The 22,855-nt window shown below is 35.3% G+C and overlaps 1 protein-coding gene across 3 annotated transcripts in view; it reads right to left on the bottom strand.

Annotated features, from left to right (window-relative positions):
* Window positions 1–22,855, bottom strand: part of GCA (grancalcin) — a 47,146-nt gene that overhangs the window by 13,551 nt on the left and 10,740 nt on the right. The window contains exon 2 of one of the 3 annotated variants that reach the window (XM_069079803.1): window positions 13,075–22,782. The exons of the other annotated variants lie outside the window; for them this stretch is intronic. Coding sequence (XP_068935904.1) covers window positions 22,044–22,782 — 739 coding nt within the window. The 3' untranslated portion in view covers window positions 13,075–22,043. Of the gene's footprint in view, window positions 1–13,074; window positions 22,783–22,855 lie in introns of those variants that run through there. 3 annotated transcript variants of the gene reach the window in all.

The raw sequence follows: 22,855 nt of genomic DNA, 5'->3' as shown, positions 1-22,855 counted from the left end.
TGAATCATTGTCTACCCTAGTATAAGTAGAAAGTTCTAAAGAAGGGGGTGGGGGAGGAAGCTGTCATTCTTAGTAAAATAAAACTTTGATTTCTATGTCCCTTGGGTATGAGAAGCCTAGTTCTTAAACAGATAATAATGAGGTTAGACCTAGATGGTAAAAGCAGATGTAACAGTACCAGTGAACCAGGTACAGAATAGCCCATGAATATAATAGTTGTAACAAGGACAGCAGTACCTCCTACTGAAAGAATAAGCCCTGCTTAAATCTCAGCTTTCTGGATGGACTCATGCACAAAGAATCCAACTGTGTTTTGGGGGTTTCTTTTGTGCTACAGACACTTCTGACACTCTATATTGTGCAAAATTGTATACACAGTGTATAAAATATTAGCAAAACTTCCCATTTATTTTTAATAGTTCATTTTAAAAACTATGGCTAAAATGCATGCATATTATAGATTTATGCATATTATAGCTTTACATTATATTACCAAAGACCATTTTTATAAAACAGGATTAATAATTTACTGGAATTACAGACATTCTATAATCCAGAGAGGTATTTCCTGTTTTCTTTCCCTGCCCCACCCTCAACCCCCCAGAAATACTGGGGAAATATACATACTGGGGCAAAATTATCTGTGGTAATTCTTAATCCTTTTTTGTCCAGGTTGGCTTTTATGTGTCACAATACCTTCTTCTGGCCTGCCTCCCCCTGTGACTACTTGCTATTTGCACTGGAAACTTAAGCTTAATGTTAAAATTACATTAGACAAAAGATAAACAGGATAGGTCTACCATTTCAGAGCCAATATACATGATTTTGGATTATCTGCTGTAACACCCTCACTCCCTCTTTAATAACGTATAACTGGAAGTTGATCACAGTACTATTTTTGCTTCCAATTCTATTCAGTTTTGTTAAAGTAAATTATCAGTTCTAGTTACAAGAGCAGGTGAAAAGAACTGCCAATGTTTTTTATTCCAAAAAGAATGCTTACTTTTGTCCTTACAAATCCTATTTTCCAAATAACAGTCTATTTACCTTAAATTTTTTTTTGGCAATCTTTAAAGATTCTGACAAGTCAATTTTTCTACATTTTGATTACTACAATTTATCCGTAACAACAGCAAAAGTTACTATGTACCCACAATGTGCTAGTTACTGTGGGAAATTCAAGTTAGTTAATCCCTAACTTTAAAAAACTTAAAATTTACTTGGAGGAAGCAATATAAAAAAGGCACATAAAAAAGGAATTATATCAGAGTGCTACATGATAGACAGTAAATACTATAAATATTCAAAGGAAAGAGATAATTTTCAATTAGGAAAGGATTCTGAGAAAATCTGAACTACATGTAGATTTTGGAAGATAGGCAGACTTTCAAATGGTTACAAAGAGGAGAGAGAAGGGAAAACATAAGGAAAGGGAAAGAAAGAAATAATTGATATGAACAAAGGATTAGAAGTGGAAAAGGGATCCACAAGCTGGTCAAGTCTGTAGTGGGGAACTATTAAAGGGTTTGAGATGAATAATATAATCAAATTAGAGCATAAAAAAGATGTATTTGGGGGGCAGCTAGGTGGTGCAGTGAATAGATCACCAGCCCTGGAGCAAGGAGGACCCGAGTTCAAATTTCATCTCAGAGCCAACACTTACTAGCTATGTGGCCTTGGGCAAGTCACTTAACCCCAAGTGCCCTGCCTTCCCCCCTCCAAAAAACACAAACAAACAAAAAAGATATATTTGGTTGTACTATAGACTGAATCAGAAGGTAATACAGACTAGGAGACCAGCAAAATAGTTCAGATGCTTGAGAACCTATACAAGGAAAGAGGCAATTAGAACAGAAAGAAAAAGTGTGCATGCCAGTGAATGTGAAGGTAAAGCCAACAGGTCTTGGTATTTATTGGACATGGAAAGCAAGTGAGAGGTCTGAGTTATAGACTCAACAGAAGTATATGGAAGACAGGGTAAACAATGAAGCAACTGACTCCTTATTTTACCTGTGTTAATTTCTGGTAAAATTTGGACTCTGCTCGTAGAATCAATCTAAACTCAGGTAAGTAAGCTTTTTCCTAATCTTACCATAACCAGGTCTCCACATCACTTCCTGGTCACCACTCCAAACCATGCTACTGGTGCTCTGAGTAGCTGTTACATTCCAGTTCCCATTTATGTGTTTTCTTCCTCCTATTAGAATATAAGCTTCCTAAAGGCAAGGAGTATATTATGAAAGCAAAATATCTCACTTTCTATTTGTATGTCCAGTCATAGTATAGTGAGTGCTTAATAAATATACTATCAATCTAACAAAAAGATCTACTACCAAGTTAGAAAACAATGGAATAGAAGTACTGGGTTCTACTTGCTTCTGAAGCAGTGACTCAATGACCCTGACTAAATCACAAATTAAAATTCTACTACCAATTTCTAAAGAAAGGTTGTACTGATTTCTCCTGGGGTAATAGCACCTGAAACTTGCAATTTGTCTAACGCACTGGTACTTATATGTGATTAGTAATATATTATCCAAATCCTTTTCTCATCTCCATAAACAGATATATTCCTATGTAGCTTTTGTTAAAAAAAAAAAAAAAAAAGCTACATTTTGATGGGGGAAAGTGGCATGAGACAATGCCCCAAGAACATTAAAAACAAAAATTTCTTCACAAAGCCTCCCTTAATCTTCTGGATTAAGTGATTAATTACTGGTCTTGGAAAAGATGATTGGTGGGATTCTTTTTTTAGAAGGGAGGGGAGTGGCCATAGGGGGGAAAAAAAAGACCCACTTCTTCCCACCCTGATTAAAAATCTCCCTAGATGCACAGACATAGGTCTAAATACAGAATATATTACCTACCTATCAACTTCAACTTGTAAAACCCACAAGAATTTCAACTAGATTATACCTAAACAGAATTCATTAAACCCAAAACCCATCCCTTTTCCAAATTTCCTATTTCTAATGAGATTGCCATCTTTGCAATTCCCCTAGGTACACAACTATGAGTCAGTCACCTTATATTATTTCTCCAAACTACCCCCACCAAATATCTAATCAGTTGCCAGGTCTTATCTATTCTACCTGTACATGTATTATACTGGTTCACTTTTTTGCTCTAATAAAGCCACCACACTAATTCAGGTCCTTATCATCTCTAGTGGACTCAGGCTATATCCTTCATTGTATGGAGAAGTGAACATAAGAAAAACCCTTTGCAGAAAGAAGTTCCTCCGGTCTCTTTAACTGCAAGTGTTTCTATTGGTATCTACTTATTTCCAATCTCTTTGCCTCCATCATTGATTCTACATTACTGCCAAAATTATATTCCAAAGACACAGGTTGGATCATGTTACTCTACAACTAAAAAATCTTCAATGGCTCCCTAGTTCCTCTAGCATAAAATGCAAGGGTGGTGCTAAATCCCTTTACAATTTCATTTCAGCCTACTATTCCAAACATTTCATATTGCTTCCCTCCATGTATTCTATGTTAAAGTTTATGTTCCAGTGTCTACTATATGCTAGGCATTGTGTTAGGCATGATGATGACGATAAAAACAACAGCAGCTAACATTTACAGAGCCAGGCACTTGCTAAGTGCTGTACAATTATCATTTCATTTGATCCACATAATAATCCAGGGAGGTAGGCACTATCATCGTTCTCATTTTACAAATGAGGAAACTAAGATAAATAAAGGTTAAATGATTTGCCTAGGTTCACAGTTAGTAAGTGTCTGAGGCTGAATTTGAACTCAGGTCCCTCCTGATTTCAGGACCAGGACTCTACCATGTACCTAGCTGCCTACTTGATATAAAGACAAAAATGAAAATCTCTTCTCCCAAGGGTTTCCCCAGCATTTACTTATATAAGCATATAAAGAATATAACATAAAATAAATGCAAAGTAGTTTAGGAAGGGAAGGCACTAGCAGTCATTGAAAGAGCATAAAAGGCTTCAGGTAGAAGTATTTGAGCTAAGTCTCAAAATAAGTTTTTATTGTGTTCAGTCATTTTTCAGTTGTGTCTGATTCTTTTTGACTCCATGGTATACCACTTACTTCTTCCAGTTCATTTTACCAATGAGGAGTTGAGACATTACAGCATTAAGTGATTTGCCCAGGGTCTTACTAAGTATCTAAGTCCAGATTTGAATTCATGAAGAGGAGTCTTCTTGACTCCAGGCTGGACACGCCATCCACTGTACCACCTTACTTAAAAGAAGAAAGGAATTCTATAAAGCAGAGGTGAAGAGAAAGAGTATTCCTGGCATAGAGACAGCAGGTCTCTAGGCAAAAACAAAGGTCTGGAGCCTGGAGATGAGTGCAGTGTGTAACAAACAAGATGGCCAGTTTGGCTAGACCATAAAGTAAGAATTTTTATCCTTTTTTTGGTCAAAGACCCACTGGGCAGTCTACTAGTTCTACTGTATTCATAACTTAGGTAAATTTTGATTTTCTACATTCTACATTTCAATTAAAGGCTAGTGAAAATAACATCAAGTTGAGAGACCTCCCTGAAATCTTTCTAGGGAACCCCAATTAAGAACTACTGCCTTAGAATTTGGAAAGAAGGGGGTCATAACAACATCATTTATAAGGTTTATAAAGCACTTTACAAATATCACCTCATTTGAGACTCACAACAACCCTGGAAAGTAGGTACTGTTCTCTCTATTTTAAATGTGAGGAAATTGAGGCAGATAGCAGTTAAGTTACTTGCCAGGATCACATAGATGGTAAATGCAAAACCTTATTTGTACTCAGATGATCCTGACTGCAGATCCATCACTCTATCCCCTACACTACCAAGTAAGAGTGTAGAGAGAGAAGAGAAATGTAAAGGTTAATTTTCTGTAGAGAAAAAATATTGCTTTAAAATTAGTTAAATATTTTCTATTCAGCAAAGTCCTTTTTTTATTCATTTATTTTTAGTTTTCAACATTCACTTCCATATGAGCAACGTCCTTTTAAAGAGAGAGTAACCCTTATATTCATTAGACTAATGTTGGTTGAGCTAGCTGAAAACCAAGAAATGCTTTTAGGCTGCTAGCTTTGTATTTTCACTAGTGTTCAAGGAAATATCTTAAGTAAATTCTAACTACTAAGTGTGTTCATCATGAGAATAACACAGAAGCATACAAATGTTGATATAACAGAGGCTATTCAATGCCATTTATTTTGGTAGCAAAGTGGATACAGAGCTGGACCTGGAGTCAAGAAGACCGAAGTTCAAATCGAGAATCTGATGTTAACTAGCTATATGACCCTGGACAAGTCATTTAACCTTTGTCTGTCTCAGTTTCTTCATCTGTAAAATGGAGATAATAATAGCACCTATTGTACAGGACTGTCGGGAGAATTAAGTGAGATAATATTTGTAAAGTGTTTTTGCAAACTTTAAAGAGCTAAATGATTGCTAGCTACAATGATAATGATGGTAGCGGTTACTTTCTTTTAGGGATAGCTTCTCTTGCCAGTAAAGTATAGATACTAAAATTAAATACAACTATGTGAAAACAGGAAGAACAAAAAAGAAACAAGGAGCAGGAATTAGATATTAGTGACAAAGATTTTTTTTCTATTCCTGATTGGATAAATCAGTCTGCTAGTCTCATATTTTGGACTTCTTGTGAGCTATCTGCCCAGGTAGTTTGGTAGTGGGTAAAGGAAAAGGCAGTGGGAAAAATTCAGGTATTAAGTTATATTCACAGGAGGAGTAGAAGCACAAACTTGGCGTGGCCTCTGGCTCGAACCACTTCCAATACCTGTAAAAAAAATGACTCTAAACAAATTTTAAAGCTAAAGAACCCACAAAGTGAGCCACAGACTTCAGGAGAGTGAATCACCAAAAGCTGTGGTGGTTTCCAGACTTCCCAAACCATAAACACCAAAGACAAAGAAAAAGGTCAGTGTGGAACTCTGTTGGAACAAGGGGGGATAGAAGAGCACAGTCTGGCCCCTGCCCCTGGGGTGAAAAGCAGCCACTGTGGCTGCCACGTGGCTGCCTCAGGAGCTCCTGGCCTGCAGATTGTAGGGACACCAACCAACCATTCAGAGGGTAATCACCCTTGCTTTAATCTGCTTGGATCTGGATCATGGTCCATATAACACTTTAAAAAACAGACTAACTCAAAAGGCAAAAGAGGCCCAAAAAGCCAGTGAGGAGAATGCCTTAAAAAACCAAATCTGCCAAATGGAAAAGGAATTTCAAAAACTCACTGAAGAGAATAACTTCTTCAAAATTAGACTGGAGCAATTTGGAAGCTAATGACTTTATGAGTCAGGAAGACCTGAGTTCAAATCTGGCCTCAGACACTTCACACACACACACACACACACACACACACACACACACACACACACACTAGGCATGTGACCTTGGGCAAGTCAGTTGACCCCAATTGCCCTCCCCCCCCCAAAAAAAACCCAGATAATATAAAACAGATCCAAACAAATGAAAAAATAGAAGGCAATGTGAAATATCTCATTGGAAAAACCACTGACCTGGAAAATAGATCCAGGAGAGATAATTTAAAAATTATTGGACTTCCTAAAAGCCATAATCAAAAAAAGAACCTAGACAACATCTTTCAAGAAATTATCAATGGGCAGCTAGGTGGTGCAGTGAGTAGAGCACCAGCCCTGGAGTCAGGAGAACCTGAGTTCAAATCCAGCTTCAGATTCGTAACACAAAAACTAGCTGTTTGGCCTTGGGCAAGTCACTTAACCCCAATTGCCCTCCAAAAAAAATAAATTATCAAGCAAAATTGCCCTGATGTTCTAGAACCAGAGGGCAAAACAGAAATTGAAAGAATTCACTGATTGCCTCTTGAAAAAGATCCAAAAAGGCAACTCTTAGGAATATTGTAGCCAAATTCCAGAGTTCCAGGTCAAGGATAAAATACTGCAAGCAGTCAGGAAGAAACAATTTGAGGACTGTGGAAACACTATCAGGTTAACACAAGACCTAACAGCTTCTACATTAAGGTATCAAAGGCCTTGGAATATGATATTCCAGAGGTCAAAGGAGCTAGGACTAAAACCAAGAATCACCTACCCAGCAAAAATGAGTATAATGCTACCGGGGAAAAATATGTTTATTCAATGAAATAGAGGATTTTCAAGCATTCTTGATGAAAAGACCAGAGCTGAACAAAAAATGTGACTTTCAAATTTTTTTTCAAGTTCAAAATTTCAAGAAGCAAGAAAAGCATGAGAAGGTAAACAAGAAAAAGAAATTTTAAGGAACTAACTTATTAATGTTGAACTATTTACATTCTTACAAGGAAAAACAATAATTGTAACTCATAAGACTTTTCTCAGTATGAAGATAGTTGAAGGGAATATATATGTATATATGTATACATACATATATGTATATATAGAAGGGTGTATGTATATATAAATATATATGTGAGTGTGGGCATATGTATATTCATGTATACATAGACAGAGGGCACAGGATGAGTTGAATATGAAGGGATGATATCTAAAAAAATAAAATTAAGAGGTGAGAAAGGAATTTATTGGGAGGAGAAAGGGAGAGATAGATTTGGGTAAATTATCTCATATAAAAGAGGCAAGAGAAAACTGTTAAAATGGAGGGGAAGAGCAAGAAGGTGAAAGGGAATGGGACAACCTTATTCTCATCAAATTTGGCTTAAGGAGGGAATAACATACACACTCAATTGGGTATCTTACCCTACAGGAAAATAGGGGGGGTAGGGGATAAGAGGGGGGATGACAGAATGGAGAGAAGACTGGGGGAGAGGGTAGTTAGAAGCAAACATTTTTGAAAAGGAATAGGGTCAAAGGAGAAGATAGAGTAAATGGTAGGCAGGATAGGATGGAGGGAAATATAGTTAAGTCTTTAACAATATAACTACTATGGAAATGATTTGGGAAACTAAACATGTACAAACTATATTGAATTGCTTATCTTCCCAGTGGGGGTGGGGGTGGGTAAGGAGGGAAGAAGGGGAAAAAATCTGGAACTCAAAGTTTTAAAAACAAATGTTTAAAAAAAATTGTTTTTATATGTAACTGGGAAATAAAAAATATAGGCACTGGGGTATAAAAATCCATCTTGCCCCACTTGAAAGTCAGGGGGGTGATGGGGGAGGCTATAAGAGAGAACAGATTGGGGGAAGGGATATTTAGTAGGCTTGCTGTCTTGGGGTAGGGTAGGGGAAAGATGGGGGGAAAAAATTGTAACTCAAAATCTTGTGGAAATGAGTGCTGAAAACGAAAAATAAATAAATAAATAATTTTTTTTTTAAGTTATATTCACTGCATTAAGGTGAGATGAGTCCGATGAAAAACCAACAGACATTTTCAAGTTATTCATTTTAGGGTTTTTGTTATTTAGCAAAATAGAAGAAAGTGTTAAGTATATTTGCATGAAAAAGAAAGGCAATATTTAAATATTTAGTTATTTTTAAGATAGTGTAGAAAAGTTAATTCATGAAAGGGTTTACTCAAACCAGAAAAAGTTACTCAGCCACATACCTAGCCATACTTTATCTCTTCATAACCCAGAAATAATATGAATAAGTCTTAAGTAGGAATTTTTCAAAAATCTCTTTTCAAAAGTACTATGTTGAAGATTAAATATCTAACTAATTTTAAAGCAATATACTGTCATACCAAAAAAAAAAATGATCTTATTTCTGTTTCTAAGTAACCTGTTTTTTATAAGAATGTCAGTAAGTACAAAAATGCATTTTGACTGGGTGGAAAAATAATAGATTTTGTACTCATTATAATGCCTACTTCAGTCAAAGATGTTTGCCCTTGTTGGTTGATTAATGACTATGGATAGCATACTTCATAGGGCATAGGTTTTTAACCTGGGGTCCATACCCATGAATCTGTTTAAATATTTTAATAAATATTTCAATATTATTCGTTTTCTTTGTAGTCCTATGTATTTAAAAGTATTATTCTGAGAAGTGTTCCATATATTTCACCATACTAGTAAAAAGATAGTTACTACCATGTCATAAAAAAGGGTATAAGTCCTAACTTTAGGGTTAAGAGAAAGTCTATTTCAAAAGGATATGAGATTAGTTGCAGGGGAGTCTTTGCCACTATAAATTCTACAAGCTGTTAAGATAGATAAACTATCAACAAGAGAACTCTGAATAAATATAATGCTGGCTCAATTCTTTTTTTTTTTTCCCTTAAAGCAATTGGGGTTAAGTAACTTGCTCAAAGTTACACAGCCAGTTATTTCTGGGTGTGGTGCTAAGTATCTGAGCCCAGATTTGATCCCCAGGTCATCCCGACACTGGAGCTGGTGCTCTGGTGCTCTTACTCGCTGAGCCACCTGGCTCAATTCTATTATCAAAATTCCTTCAAATCTTTGCCCTCAAGAATTTAAATACTAGGGTGCCCATTAAAAGCACATGTGAGATGTGCTTGCACAAGAATCAGTTCAATTCCAAAGACTCCAAACTGATGTTATATATTAGCCTAACCTAAGGGAAACTAAAAAGATTGTTCTTTCTCCCCTTAACCTATCTTCAATATTATGTTTTTATTCTTTTGCTGTAATATTCAAAGGACTGATGGCTGAATTTTTAAATCCTTTACAACCAAGATAGGTCAAAATGCATACATGATTTAGATGAAAGGATGATACCATAAGCAAATTAGGAGAGCATCGAAAATTTTGCCTGTCAGATATATAGACAAGGGAAGAATTTAGCACCACAGATATGGAGAGCAATAGAAAATGTTAAATGATTAATCTTGATTATATTAAATCTAAAAGGTTTTGCACAAACAAAACCAATGCAAACAAAATTGGAAAGCAGAAAACTACTGAGAGAAAAATTTGACAGCAAGTTTCTCTGATAAAGGCCTCGTTTCTCAAATATGTAAAGAACTAAGTCAAATGTGTAAGAAAATAAGCCATTCCCCAATTGAGAAATGGTCAAAAAATATGAAAAAGCTGTTTTCAAACAAATAAGTTAAAAGTTTTTAGATATATTTAAAATGCTCTAAATCATTATTGATTAGAGAACTGCAAATTAAAACAACTCTTAAGTACCACCTCACATCTATCAGAGTGGCTAATATGACAGAAAAAGAGAATAAGTGTTGGAGAGGATGTGGGAAAATTGGGAAACTTATGTGCTATCGATAGAGTTGTGAACTGATCCAATCATTCTGGAAAGCAGTTTAGTACTATGCCCAAAGGGATAAATTGTGCACAGCCTTTCATCCAGCAATACCACTACTAGCTCTATATCCCAAAGAGATTTTTTTAAAAGGGAACGGGACCCATTTGTACAAAAATATCTATAGCAGTTCTTTTTGTAGTGGACAAGAATTGGAAATTGAAGGGAAGTCCATCAAGTGGGGAATGGCTGAACAAGTTGTGGTATATAATTTCAATAGAGTACTATTATGCCATAAGAAATGACTAGCAGGATGATTTCAGAAAAACTGGAAAGACTTATGTGAAGTGATGCAAAGTGAAGTAAGGTGAATTAGGAGAACATTGTACACAGTAACAGCAATATGTATGATGATCAGCTGTAAATGACTTAGCTATTTTCAGCAATGCTATGATCCATGACAATCCCATGATGAAATTCTGTCTAAATGCAGACAGAAGCATATTATTTTCACTTTCTTTGTTTCTGTTTAGTTTTCTTCCACAAAATGACTAATATGAAAGTGTTTTTTATGATTGTACATGTATAACCTAAATCAGACTGCTTACCAGGTGAGGAGAGGGAAGAAGAGAGGAACAGAATTTGTAACTTAACTTTTTTTAAAAAAACAATGAATGTTAAAAATTGTTTTTACATTTAACTGAGAACAAATTTTTTTTTTTTAAGCAATCGGGGTTAAGTAACTTGCTCAAGGTTACATGGCCAGTTATTTTTGTGTGGGTGCCAAGTATCTGAGGCCGGAACCAATCCCAGGTCTCCCGACTCTGGGGCCAGCAACTCTTACTCACTGCACCACCTGGCTGCCCCAAAATATTATTTTTTAAAAATACAGTTGGTAGCATGTACCAAACACAATACAAATTTGAAAATTTTGGTCACTTTGAAACTGCAGAAAGCACCTGAATTTACCAAGAACATTAGAACATATCCTGAAAAACAAAGTTATTTAAGTAAAAGATTAAACAAGAAATCAAATAATTTTTTTTAAAAACATCTACTGAAATCTCTTAAAGGGTTAACATTTCAAAAGATTCTCTATTGGTATAACCAGTATGGTCATGTTAAACATGAATTTTATCAAATTACTTTTGTATTTTAACATCATTTTTATATTATTATTATTTAATACACATATCCCACCTATACTACAAATCCTTTCTTGACTAATTTGAATCAGGCAAAGTGACCTTTGGTTCAAAAAATCAAATCTGTAATCTATGTGCCTTATCTGGCATATAAATCTTTGTCTAATCTGTTTTTCTACTAATAATTCACTCAGATCACTAACTCTTTCCCAGTGGACTTGGTCCAATGCTGCTTCTAACCTCTATCCACTTCCTTGGCTTCCCTTCTTTCCTACCTACCTACCCACCAATTCCAGTCCATAGAGTATGCATGCAAAAGTCTTTTCAATGAGTCTGTACTGGGCACTAGAGATCTAGTATATTTGTTTTGTTTCCTAAAAGGTCATCAATAGTTGAAGCAATAGCAATAATAAATAGAATTTATTTAACCTTTTAAAGTCTATAAAGACTTTACATATGTCATGTTGATTGAGCTTCCCAATAATATTATAAATAGATACTATGAGTATTATTATTACCCCATTTTACAAATGAGGAAATAAAGGTTCAGAAAGGTTTAAGAGACTTGCCCATGTACATACAGCTAATAAGTGGCAGAAATATAACCAAACCAAGGTCTTACTGATTCTGAGGCCAGCATTTTATACACTACGTGCCATATCATATGGGATTTTCGTTTCATCACAGTCCTGTGAAGTATGTAGACAAATACGTATGCCTTCTCCAAGTCTTCATCCTTCTTGAATGCTCTGCTTCCTTTGACAATGACTCCCTTAATACTCTCTTTTCTTTAGGTACTCCTGACATTGCTTTCCTTGTGTTTTCCTTCTTCCTGTCTGATCACCCCTCAATATACTTTGTTGGATCTTCATCCAGGTCATATCCTCTAAATGTTCTCTTCCAAGTCCTTTTGCCTTCAATGCTTTACCCAAATTGTACTCATAAAACTAATATTTTTAACCCCATGTTCAAGACATCACATTTATTCCTATTAAATTTCTTCTTATTAGGTTGAGCTTAATATTCAAGCCTGGTCAAGATCTTTCTGGATTCTGATTTTATTATCTGGTAGTTAGCTACATGTACTACACCTGCTAGACTTGTAGCTACTACCTGAAAATTTCACTAGCATGCCATTTAGGTCTTTATGCAAATCACCAATAAAAACAGTTAATAATAAATCTTTAAATCCTTTGAAGACTGTACTGGAGATCTCAATCTCCTTCAAAGATGCCAATAAAACATTAATAACTAATCTTTGAGTCTAGTCACTCAGCTACCTCCAAACTGGCTCCCAGCTCTGCATTTTCTCCACAAGAATAACACAAGAGACTATCAGATGCTTTGCTAAAACATATCTACCTACATAGGAAGAGGGAGAAAGGTAAAGAAAAGGAGAGAAAAGGACAGAAAAGGAGGAGGAAAGAGGGAGATGGGGGGAGGCAAGGGAGAAAGAGAAAGAGAGTAAGAGAAAAACAGCATTCCTCTTACTTCTCATCTCCACCCATCTAAATAGGAAACAAAATAAGACATGGAACATTTACTTTGCCTAGCTGTTAACTAACAACTGCTATAGTTAATATATTGTCAAATTTTGCCAGATCTAACTCAAGAGACCACATAATTGGACACTTAAACACCCCTGATGATGCTGAAGATGATGGAGTTTATTTCTTTTAACACTTAAAATCTGAAGTTGATTTGCATTAATTATTTAAGGTTAAATTTATCAAATTTACATGTATTTATGCCTCAAGCAAGTGTTTGTTCAGCAGGGAAGACTTAGTTATATTATTTCTGTATTTAATATCATTATTCCCAAAATGTAGATAGTAACCATAGCATAAACATAAAATATGCCAAAAAAAAAAGACAATCTCACGATAAAAGCTTTCTATGGTGAAACTTTTTTTTATTTGGCATATTTTATGTTTATGTTTAAGGGGTGATTATGACAAAAATCCAGAAGAAAAGAATGACTTCAAAACATATACAAGCAAAACTTCAAAGCAAAACACAGCATGGGCACAAATTCAATCAGACTTCCTGAAAGAAATGAAATAAGAATTAAACCTTGCCCAAATAATAAACTCCTTAAAAATTAGAATGGACCAAACAGAAGTCAATGACTTAATGAGGCAACAAGAAATATTAAAAACAAGAAAAAAGACTGAAAATAAGGAAGTTATAAAATATCTCAGAGCAAAAACAATTCACCTGGAAAAGAGGAGAAAAAATTTAATCATGAATTCCATGACCAAAACAAAATCCTAGACATCATAATTTAAGAAATCTCAAAAGACAACTACTCAGATGTCTTAGAAACAGAGGGCAAGGTAGTAAACCAAAAGAATTCACAAGTCACCTCCTGAAAGAAACCCCAAAATGAAAACTCCATCATAGCTAAAAATCAAAGTTTCCAGGTCAAAGGAAAAATAATGCAAAAAGAAAGAACTCAAGTACTAAAGAGTTCCAGTCAGGATAACACGTAATTTAGCAACCACCTGGACTATAAAGGAAAGGAGAACTTGGAGTACGATATTCCAGAATGCAAAGGATTTATGCTTAGATTCAATAAAAAACTTACCCACTTAAACTAAATAATGAATAAAAAGCTACAGGAGGGGAAAAATTTTGACTTTAAATGAAAGAGAAGACTTCTAGGCACTCTTAAAATTAAGACCAGAGCTGTAATAAAAAAAAAAACCTCTGAAGTTCAAATACTAGAGCAAAGAGAAACATAAAGAGATAAACGTGAGAACAAAGACAAAGCACTAAACAAGGATAAACTGCTCACTTTCAAATATGCGGAAATAATACATGTGTCCCCATGATACTGCATCATCAGGGGTCACAATGAGAATCCAATTAGATAATGCCTGGCAGGGACTCTGTTATCTGAATGGAAAGAGGGGAAAAGCAATACACTGGCAGGTGATGGGTATGAGGAAGATGTAGAGAAAATTATCTTATATAATCAGGGTGCATAAGAAGACATCTATAGAAACATGGAGGAAGAGGAGTGGAACAGTGGCTGACACTTGAGTATCACACTTATCTGAAACTCATCAAAAGAAGGAAGAGCATACATATATAAATACAAACAGAGTTGGGTATAGAAATAGGGAAATAGGAGGGAAAGGTAAGGCAGAGGTTAGTCCTAAGTAAAAGAAACTCTAAGAATATATAAAAATATTTATAGTTCTTTTTGAGGTAGCAAAGCATGAGAATGAGGGGGCGCTCATAAAATGGGGAATAGATGAACAAGTTATGGTATATAAATATCATGGAAAATCAATATGCTGAACTCTCTCAGTGTAATGACCAAACATGATTCCAGAGGACTAATGATGAAACATGCTACCCACTTCCTGAGAGAAAGAGGAAAGCCTCAGAATTTAAAATGAAACAAATACTTTTTTATACTTAACAAGCATGGAAAATTGTTTTTATTGACTTTACATTTATAATAGGTGGGAGTTTTTTTCCTTTTTTTCTCAATTGGTGCAGAACCTAACCTTTGTTAAGAGTGGGAGAGTGCGAAGGTAGATTTTGGCTGACTAAAACAAACAAAAACATTTTTTTAAATAACTCACCCAGTAAAAGTGAGCAAAGAGTATATACAATTAGTGCAGAAAATGGACCTTTAATGAAGCAGAGGACATCCAATCATTACTGATAATAAAGAAGTTAAAAGTAACATAAAAAGGTAAACATGAATGATCACAAGGGACTAAACAAGGATAAACTACTTATATTCAAATACTGAGAGATTATATATAGATAGAGATAGAGATAGAGATAGATGTGTGTGTGTGTGTGTGTGTCCCTTAAAACCTACGATCATCAAAGGTCATAGAGGGACTCTAACTAGAAAGAAGGCATGGGAGTGGTTCTGTCAGGTCTTCATGATCTTAAAAGAATGGAAAGAGAAGGAAAGGGCCGGGGACGGGGGCAGAAGGAAAATTATTTCACATAATCAGCAAGTACAAGTCAGATACATAAGGAGTGACTAGGTCACCTCCTTTTCTGGTCATGTATATGTAAATGAACACGTATGTATGTGTATGTATGTATACACATTGTTTCTTTAAAGAAATTTTATGTTAGCAATAGGCTACATACTTTTATGCTCAAGTAACTGTCCCTTGGGTAACCTGCAATTTAATTCTTCAAAGCTTTTGATATTTTATTATTCACAATCATTCAGTATCACACGAAGAAAGTAGTGTTAAGAAAAATTGGGTTCTGTTTCAGCAAGAAGCTTTGAATTATTAAAAGCTAGATGTAGCAAACTAAATGCCATATTTGGAGTCAGTCACTTGCTAGCCATGTGACCCTGAGCAAATCATTCAACCTTTCTCAGCTTCAGTTTCCTTGCCTGTGAAATAAAGATAATAGCACCTGTTTCACAGAGTTGTTGTTTTGAATATTACATGTAAAGCACTTTGCAAACTTGTAAGCACTATGAAAATGTTAGCTGTCATTATCATGATTAGCTATTAAAAACACTGCAAAGGTAATCCAGCCCACCCTCTTCCTTCTGAAGGCCATCTTTAACTCTGAGCCCTGTTAATTGTACAACCTCAGTGTTTCTCCATGCCCTAGTAACAATTAACCAGGTTCATGGTCTATCCATTTTAACTGTGATCACAGCCCAGCTAATAAGCATACTTCATCTACTTGGTTTTTCAGGGTTGTTATGAAAATCAAATGAAATAAAATGTGTAAAAGGGCTTTGCAAGCTTTATTTTGCCCCCCATTAGCCTGTAAACACCTTGAGGGTAGGATCTATCTTTTGCCTCTTTTTGTATCCCCAGCACTTAGAATAGTACTAGGTACATAATAGATGCTAAATAAATGTTTATAGATGATGATGATGAGGGATCTTAATTAGGAGGCTCTGTAATATGCCATGCCTTGACAGAAAGTGTGTGAAATATCTCAATGTCTATTGGAAATCCTTTTTCCTCTTGAACTCTATTCTAGACATAGTGTTAAGAATTAAAAAAAAAAAAAAGATCTTGAATGAAGGCACACTTGAGCTAAACCTTGAAAATAGTGGAGGGAGAGGATTCTGGGAAGACTGAGGACTAGGTCAGAAAACTTTCAGCTCTCCTAATTTCCTCCACAAAAAAAAAAAAAAACAAAAAAGAACTTCACCTTGGAGCAGCAGAAATAAGAGAGTAAAGCAGTGGTACTCCTAAAACAATCTGACAAGATTCCTGGAAGAAAACACCCACAGGGGTGGAGATCTGGCCTGAGTGAAGTGCAAACACCTCCAGGTCCACCGCAGAATCAATAAAAAAACAAATCCTGGTAGCAGCTGGGTTGAGAGGCAGCCTCTGCTTTAAAAACTTTCATCTAGCAAACAGTGTGAGGGTCTGATGGCTGAGTAGGAGAAGGCCAAAGGACCTTATACTGATGAGGGAAGCCAAGCACAGCTGTGCTGTTCACACAAATCCCAGGCTATGGCTGCAAGGAGTGGGTGCTGACACACACCTGGTGAGTGTAGTGGCAAGGGGCAGGGACCTTGCTGCGGACACTTAGCAGGAGAGCAGGATCCCTGGTTTCAGTTCCAGGGCAGAGAGGACAGTTATAGTTTGCAGCCCCTGGAAGGACCACATGCAGGTAGTAAGATCATTTACAGGAAAGCGTGGCTGGGAGCCCTAGCTGTAGTTTGGGAGTGGAGAGGAGAGCCTACGGTTGAGCCCCAAGACAGACCTCAGAGAAGAAGGACCTGAGGCTTGAGGCAACGTTGCCCTTACCTTGGGACTACAATTTAATTACACTAACAGGTGCTAAATACAAAATAAAAAATAAATAAAAATGAGTAAGCAAAGGAGAAAGAACCCAAGCACAGATAGTTACTATAGGAATAGAGAAGATCTGGGTTCATATTCAGAGGAAGATAATGGAGCTAAAAAAGTCACTCCTTTTTCAATGAGAAATGTCAAATGGTCCCAAGTACAAAAGCAATTCTTGGAAGACCTTAAAAAGGACTTTAAAATCAAATAAGAATCAAATAAGAAAAATTTAAAAGAAAAAATCCAAGGAAATTATGAAAAGAAAGTCAACTGGAAATAGAGAATCAAAAACTTAAGGAAGAAAATAATTCTTTGAAAACTAGAACTGGGCAAGCAGAAATTAATGTCATTCTAAGACACCAAGAAATCAAAAAACAAAATCAAAAGAATGGAAAAAATGGAAGAGAAAGTGAAACATCTCATCAGAAAAACAACTGATCTGAGGAACAGAGTGATGTGAAATAATGTAAGAATGATCAGACTACCTGAAAATTATGATAAAAAAAGTGAATCTTGATACAATATTATAAGAAATGATCAAGGAAAATTGTCCTCAAGGTATAGAACAAGAAGGCAAAGCAGAAATAGAAAAAAAAATTCACTAATCACTACCTGAAACAGATCCCAGGAAGAAAACTTAACAGGAATATCATACCCAAGTTTCAAAGCTCCCAGGTTAAGGAGAAAACACTGGAAGTCAACAAGAAAAAAACAATTTAAATATCATGGAGCTACAGTAAGGATTACCAAGACCTGGAAGCTACTGTGTGAAGGACCATAGGTCTTGGAATTATTATACTCTGTTGAGCAAAAGATCTAAGGTTACAACCAAGCTAGTAAAACCCTGAATGAAAAAAAAAAAATGGATATCTAACAAACTCAAAGACTTTGAGGTTTTTGTGACAAAAATCCCAGAACTTAAGGGAAAATTTGACATACAACATACAGGAGAAATATAAGGTAAACATTAAAGACCAATAAGGAACTCAATTAAGGTCAAACTGTTTACTTCATATATATGAAAATATTAGCAGTAGTCTTATGACTCATTATTTGCATAGTTTTAAAGAAAGGCACAGGCTAAGCTTAGTATGATGGGGTTAATCTAAAAAACAAAACTATGTAGAAAGAGATAAAAAGGAGGCATAAAAGGAATTATACAATTCCTTTTATATTATACAAATGCAAATGAGACATAAAAGGAAAAACTGATAAAGAATGCTAGTTGCTGGGAGGGCAGGTAATACTAGAACCTTACTCTCATCAGGAATGGGTTAGAGAGGGAACAACATATATATCTAGAAAAGTATAAAAATCTTCTAAATTCAAAAAGAAATAAGAAGGCAAGGAGATTAGGATGGGAGAAGAGTATAAGGGACAGACTTTCAAAGGGATGGGTAGGTTAAGGAATATAAGGGCAAGGTACCAGGGAAAGCAGAAGAAAGTAAAGTAAAATGAGGAAGGATAGGGTAAATAGGGTGAGAAGAATAGTAAGGAAAAATAGAAAGAAAAAAATACACAACAAGTAATTGTAGCTTAGAAAGTGAATAGGATGGATTAACCCATAAAACAGAAATGTATAGTATAAAAAAATTTGAATTCAACAATATGTTGCTTTTGGGAAACATTATATAAATGAGAGATACACACAAAGACTAAATAAAGGGAAGGAGTAGAATTTAGTATGTAAAAAAAAAGCAGAGATAGTAATCATGATCTCAGACAAAGTTAAAGTTAAAATAAATTTAATCAAAAGTGAAAAATAAAGAAACAACACCATGTATCAGCAATATTATTCAATATTGTTTTAGACCATTTAAAATACCTATATAGTATAAAATGCCTGAGTGTGTACCTGCCAAAATGGATGTAGGAATTATATGAATGTGCACATAAAGCACTTTTTATACAAATAAACTCAGATCTAAATAACTGAAGTAATATTTATTGTTCATGGGTAGATAAAGACAAGATAATTCTTTAAATGACAATTTTACCTACCTAATCTATTTATTCAATGTTATCCCAATTAAGTTACTAAAAAATTATTTTACTGAGTTATAACAAAGTTCATTTGGAAGAACAGAAGGTCAAGAACTTCAAAGGAATCAGGAAAAAAAGATATAAAGAAAGTAGATTCAGTAGTATCAGACTTTAAACTATATTATAAGGTAAATGCATTGCTGAATTGTAAAAAGAATAATTTTGATTATCTTAAATTAAAATTTTATTGTATAAGTAAAACCTATGTAGCCAAGAATAGAAGGAATGCAGAAAACTGAGGGGGAAAAATTTTAATCAACAATCTCTCAGATAGGATGTAATTGGCTTGGAATATTGCTTTGGTGTACGAAATGATGAGTTGGTTGTTTCCATGAAAAACATGGAAAAGACTTAGATGGAAGAGGATCCATCTTCAGATAAACAGATGATAGGGAGAAATAAGTATAAACAGTCTTATATATAAATATGTGTGTATATATGTGCATATATGTGTATGTTCATAGATATCTATGTATATGTATATATATTCATGCTTAATTGTAGCCTCACCTTAAGGTGGTGAGAAGACAAAGGGGGAAAAAAATAAGAAGTGCAGAGCAGAGAACAAAAGAAAACCAACAAGGGGGAAAAGAAAAACAGGGCAGTTTTGAAAATAATATGTAGCATTTATTATATAGGTTTTCTTGAAAGGAAATGTTCTTTTATATTGAATCCCTCTTATGGTCTTCTGGGCACATGGCAATTTTTTTTCTTTTCTCATTTTGTATTTAAGTTTAAAATTAAAAAGAAAGAAAATAGTGGGGGCTTCCAAGGGGCAGAGGTGAAGAAAAAAAGCATTCTAGGTATGGAGGACAACCTGGCATAGAAATTTCTAGAATTTTCTTTACTTTCTCATACTCTACAACAGATATAGGAGAGTAATTGCCACTTATCTCCACAGTGGCCTTTTTGAAAATGCTTATCATAAGTACCTCTTTGAAAATAAGGACTATGTAATTTTTGTCTTTGCATACACAGCACCTAGGAAAATAAGTTGAACATATTTAGTAATCATTTAATAAATATCTATTGAATTGAATGACATTTCCAGTTGCCTTTGAAAAAGGAATAAAATCTACTCCTTTATTTTCCTCTTTGAGAAGACCCTATTAAAACATCCTTCCATTTAAATAGCACACTTACAGAATGCTTTTAATGCTTGCTTTATGTTCATACAAAATCTCTTGTAAGCCTCATGAAGCCCTGTGAAATAGATACTAAAGTTTTATTAAATCCATCTTCTGAAGAAGGAAACTGAGGCTCAGAAGAAAAAGTTAAATGAAAGACTTTCCCAGAATCTCACAGCTATAAGTGGAACTTCAACCCAGGTATTCTTCCTTACTCCAAAGTATTCTGCTATAATTCCAACTTTCTTTTGTCTTCTGGTTTCCTTTATAACAAAATGTGAATATTGATATGATTCAGTTCATCCCAAGTACTGTAACTGGATAAGGATCTCATATTCAGAAAACTAATAGTTAAGCTATTATTTATATATATATACTAACTACTCCAAAGGAAAGATGAACTAAAGAAGGATGAAATGGGGGCGGCTAGGTGGTACAGTGAATAGAGCATAGGCTCTGGAGTCAGGAGGACCTCAGTTCAAATCCAGCCTCAGAAACCTGACACATTTACTAGCCGTGTGACTTTGGGCAAGTCACTTAAACCCAACTGCCCTCCAAAAAGAAAAAAGGATGAAATGAAACAATAGATGTGAAAGCACTTTTAATAATATAAAGCATTAAGATATTACTGTATTACTATTATTACTACTATTTCAGTAAAGGGAATTTTTTTTAAAGCCACAGAAGTAAACTGACCATTAATCTCACAATAAATTACTAAGAGGGCTTTTATATAAAACACTGAATTTGAGCCATGGAGCCCTATTTCTTTATTTATTATTGGTAAGTCATTTCAGTCCTGTCTGACTCTCCATGACACCATTTGGGTTTTCTTGGCAAAGATACTGGAGTGGTTTGCCACTTCCTTTTCCAGCTCATTTTACAGATGAGGAACTGAGGCAAAGTTAAATGACTTGCCTAGGGTCTCACAGTTAGTAAGTGTCTGAGGTCAGATCTGAACTCAGGAAGATGAGTCTTCCCAATTCCCAGCCCTGCACTCTATCCACTGGTAAACTAGGCCTCTTAAATCCCTGTCTCAAAGGAAGAGACTGTTAAGCATTTAATAAATGCTTGTTGACTTAACTAATAAAACCTAATAATAGTCCTTATTTGTGACCTGTATTCATAAAGTCAAATTACAAAAAAAAAAAATGCAACCCTAAACCCTTATTATAGGTTAGTTTTTCTAATAACATGCTAAAATTCACTAACATTATAGAGTAATAACTCCCATAAGCAAAATTCCTCATCCTGAAAAAAAGTATAAATTACCAATTTACCTCATAAGAAAAATGTATAAAGTATTATAAGAAAAACACTTATAGCATCCTATAAGGAATATCCAATGATACTATGATCTAATTTAGTGAGTATTAATTCACAATTTATATATTTAAATACAATATTTAAAAATAATAATTACTGGATTTAAAAGCCCATCTCCCACCAACTTTCTCCCCACATAAGAAAAGTAGATGGGTTAAATGTGCTTTAATTCCAAAGTCCAAAGCACTAACCAATATAAAGATTTTCCTAATTTTCAAATTATAGAAAAAAAAATTATATAAAAAAGTTCTAAAAGAAAAAGGTAAGGAGACAACATAACATTATAATCCATATAAGTCTTATTAGTATTTATAATATTTGGGGGGGGAGTGAGGGGGAGGTACAGACTTGTGATTTCCTTGGTATAGATAATTCAAAGGAAGGAAAATCTCCAATTAATTGTGATAGTAATGGAACATAAAGATCCCCCTGTATTGGCTTGGTTTTCAAATTGATTGTGTTAAAACCCAGAGCTTGTTAATTCCACCTGTGGGATGGACTTGTTGATGTGAAAAGAGAGTCCTGAACTGGGAGGAGCTGGTGACTTAGATTTGGAGAGACAAGAGAGAGGCAGAAGAACTTTTTGGAAGCAGCACCCTCGTGGAGGCAGAGAGAGACTGAGAGGATTGCTGAGGGCTACTTTGAATTGCCCTGGGCTTTTGAGACCTGCCCCCAGAGCTGCCAAGGACTGAGGAGACATGGCTGTTTTGCTGGTACTTTGTCTGTCTGTTTTGATGTTGTTTTGCCAGATTTGTCCACTGGTGAAAGATAGTCCTGTTGAAGAAGTCCTGGAACCTGGCTGTTGGCTAAGAGCTCCTGAGACTGTCCTGCAGACAGAGAGTGAATACTGTCCACTGGTGAAGGACAGTGCTGTTGTTGCAGGGGTCTGGGAACCTTTCTGTTGGTTCAGAGCTACTGAGACTGTCCTGCAGACAGAGAGTGAATACTGTCCACTGGTGAAGGACAGTGCTGTTGTTGCAGGGGTCTGGGAACGTTTCTGTTGGTTCAGAAGCCCTGAAGAAGGATTTTCTTGTTGTATGTTTACAGAAATCCTGGGAGAGGGTTTTGCTAATGTTTTCAGGGGTTCTAGGACTGTTCTGAAGACAGAGGATGAATTAATGAAGAGACTGGCAATGTATCTTGTGGCCTTGCGCAAAGCCTTGTCTCCCCAGGAACTGAGATTGCTGAGAACTTGCCTCCTGTCAAGATGAAGAAAAGACGTCCATTTGGGTATTAAGTGCTGTGCTTAAACTTGATGTAACTCTGGGGTAG

The sequence above is a fragment of the Petaurus breviceps genome, unplaced genomic scaffold, assembly GCF_028583685.1.
Source record: "Petaurus breviceps papuanus isolate PSGF00001 unplaced genomic scaffold, PetGlider_PUasm1.0 91133, whole genome shotgun sequence".
Taxonomy (NCBI): domain Eukaryota; kingdom Metazoa; phylum Chordata; class Mammalia; order Diprotodontia; family Petauridae; genus Petaurus; species Petaurus breviceps.
Note: the sequence above shows the minus strand (reverse complement) of the source record. Positions and strands in the feature narration are given on the sequence as shown.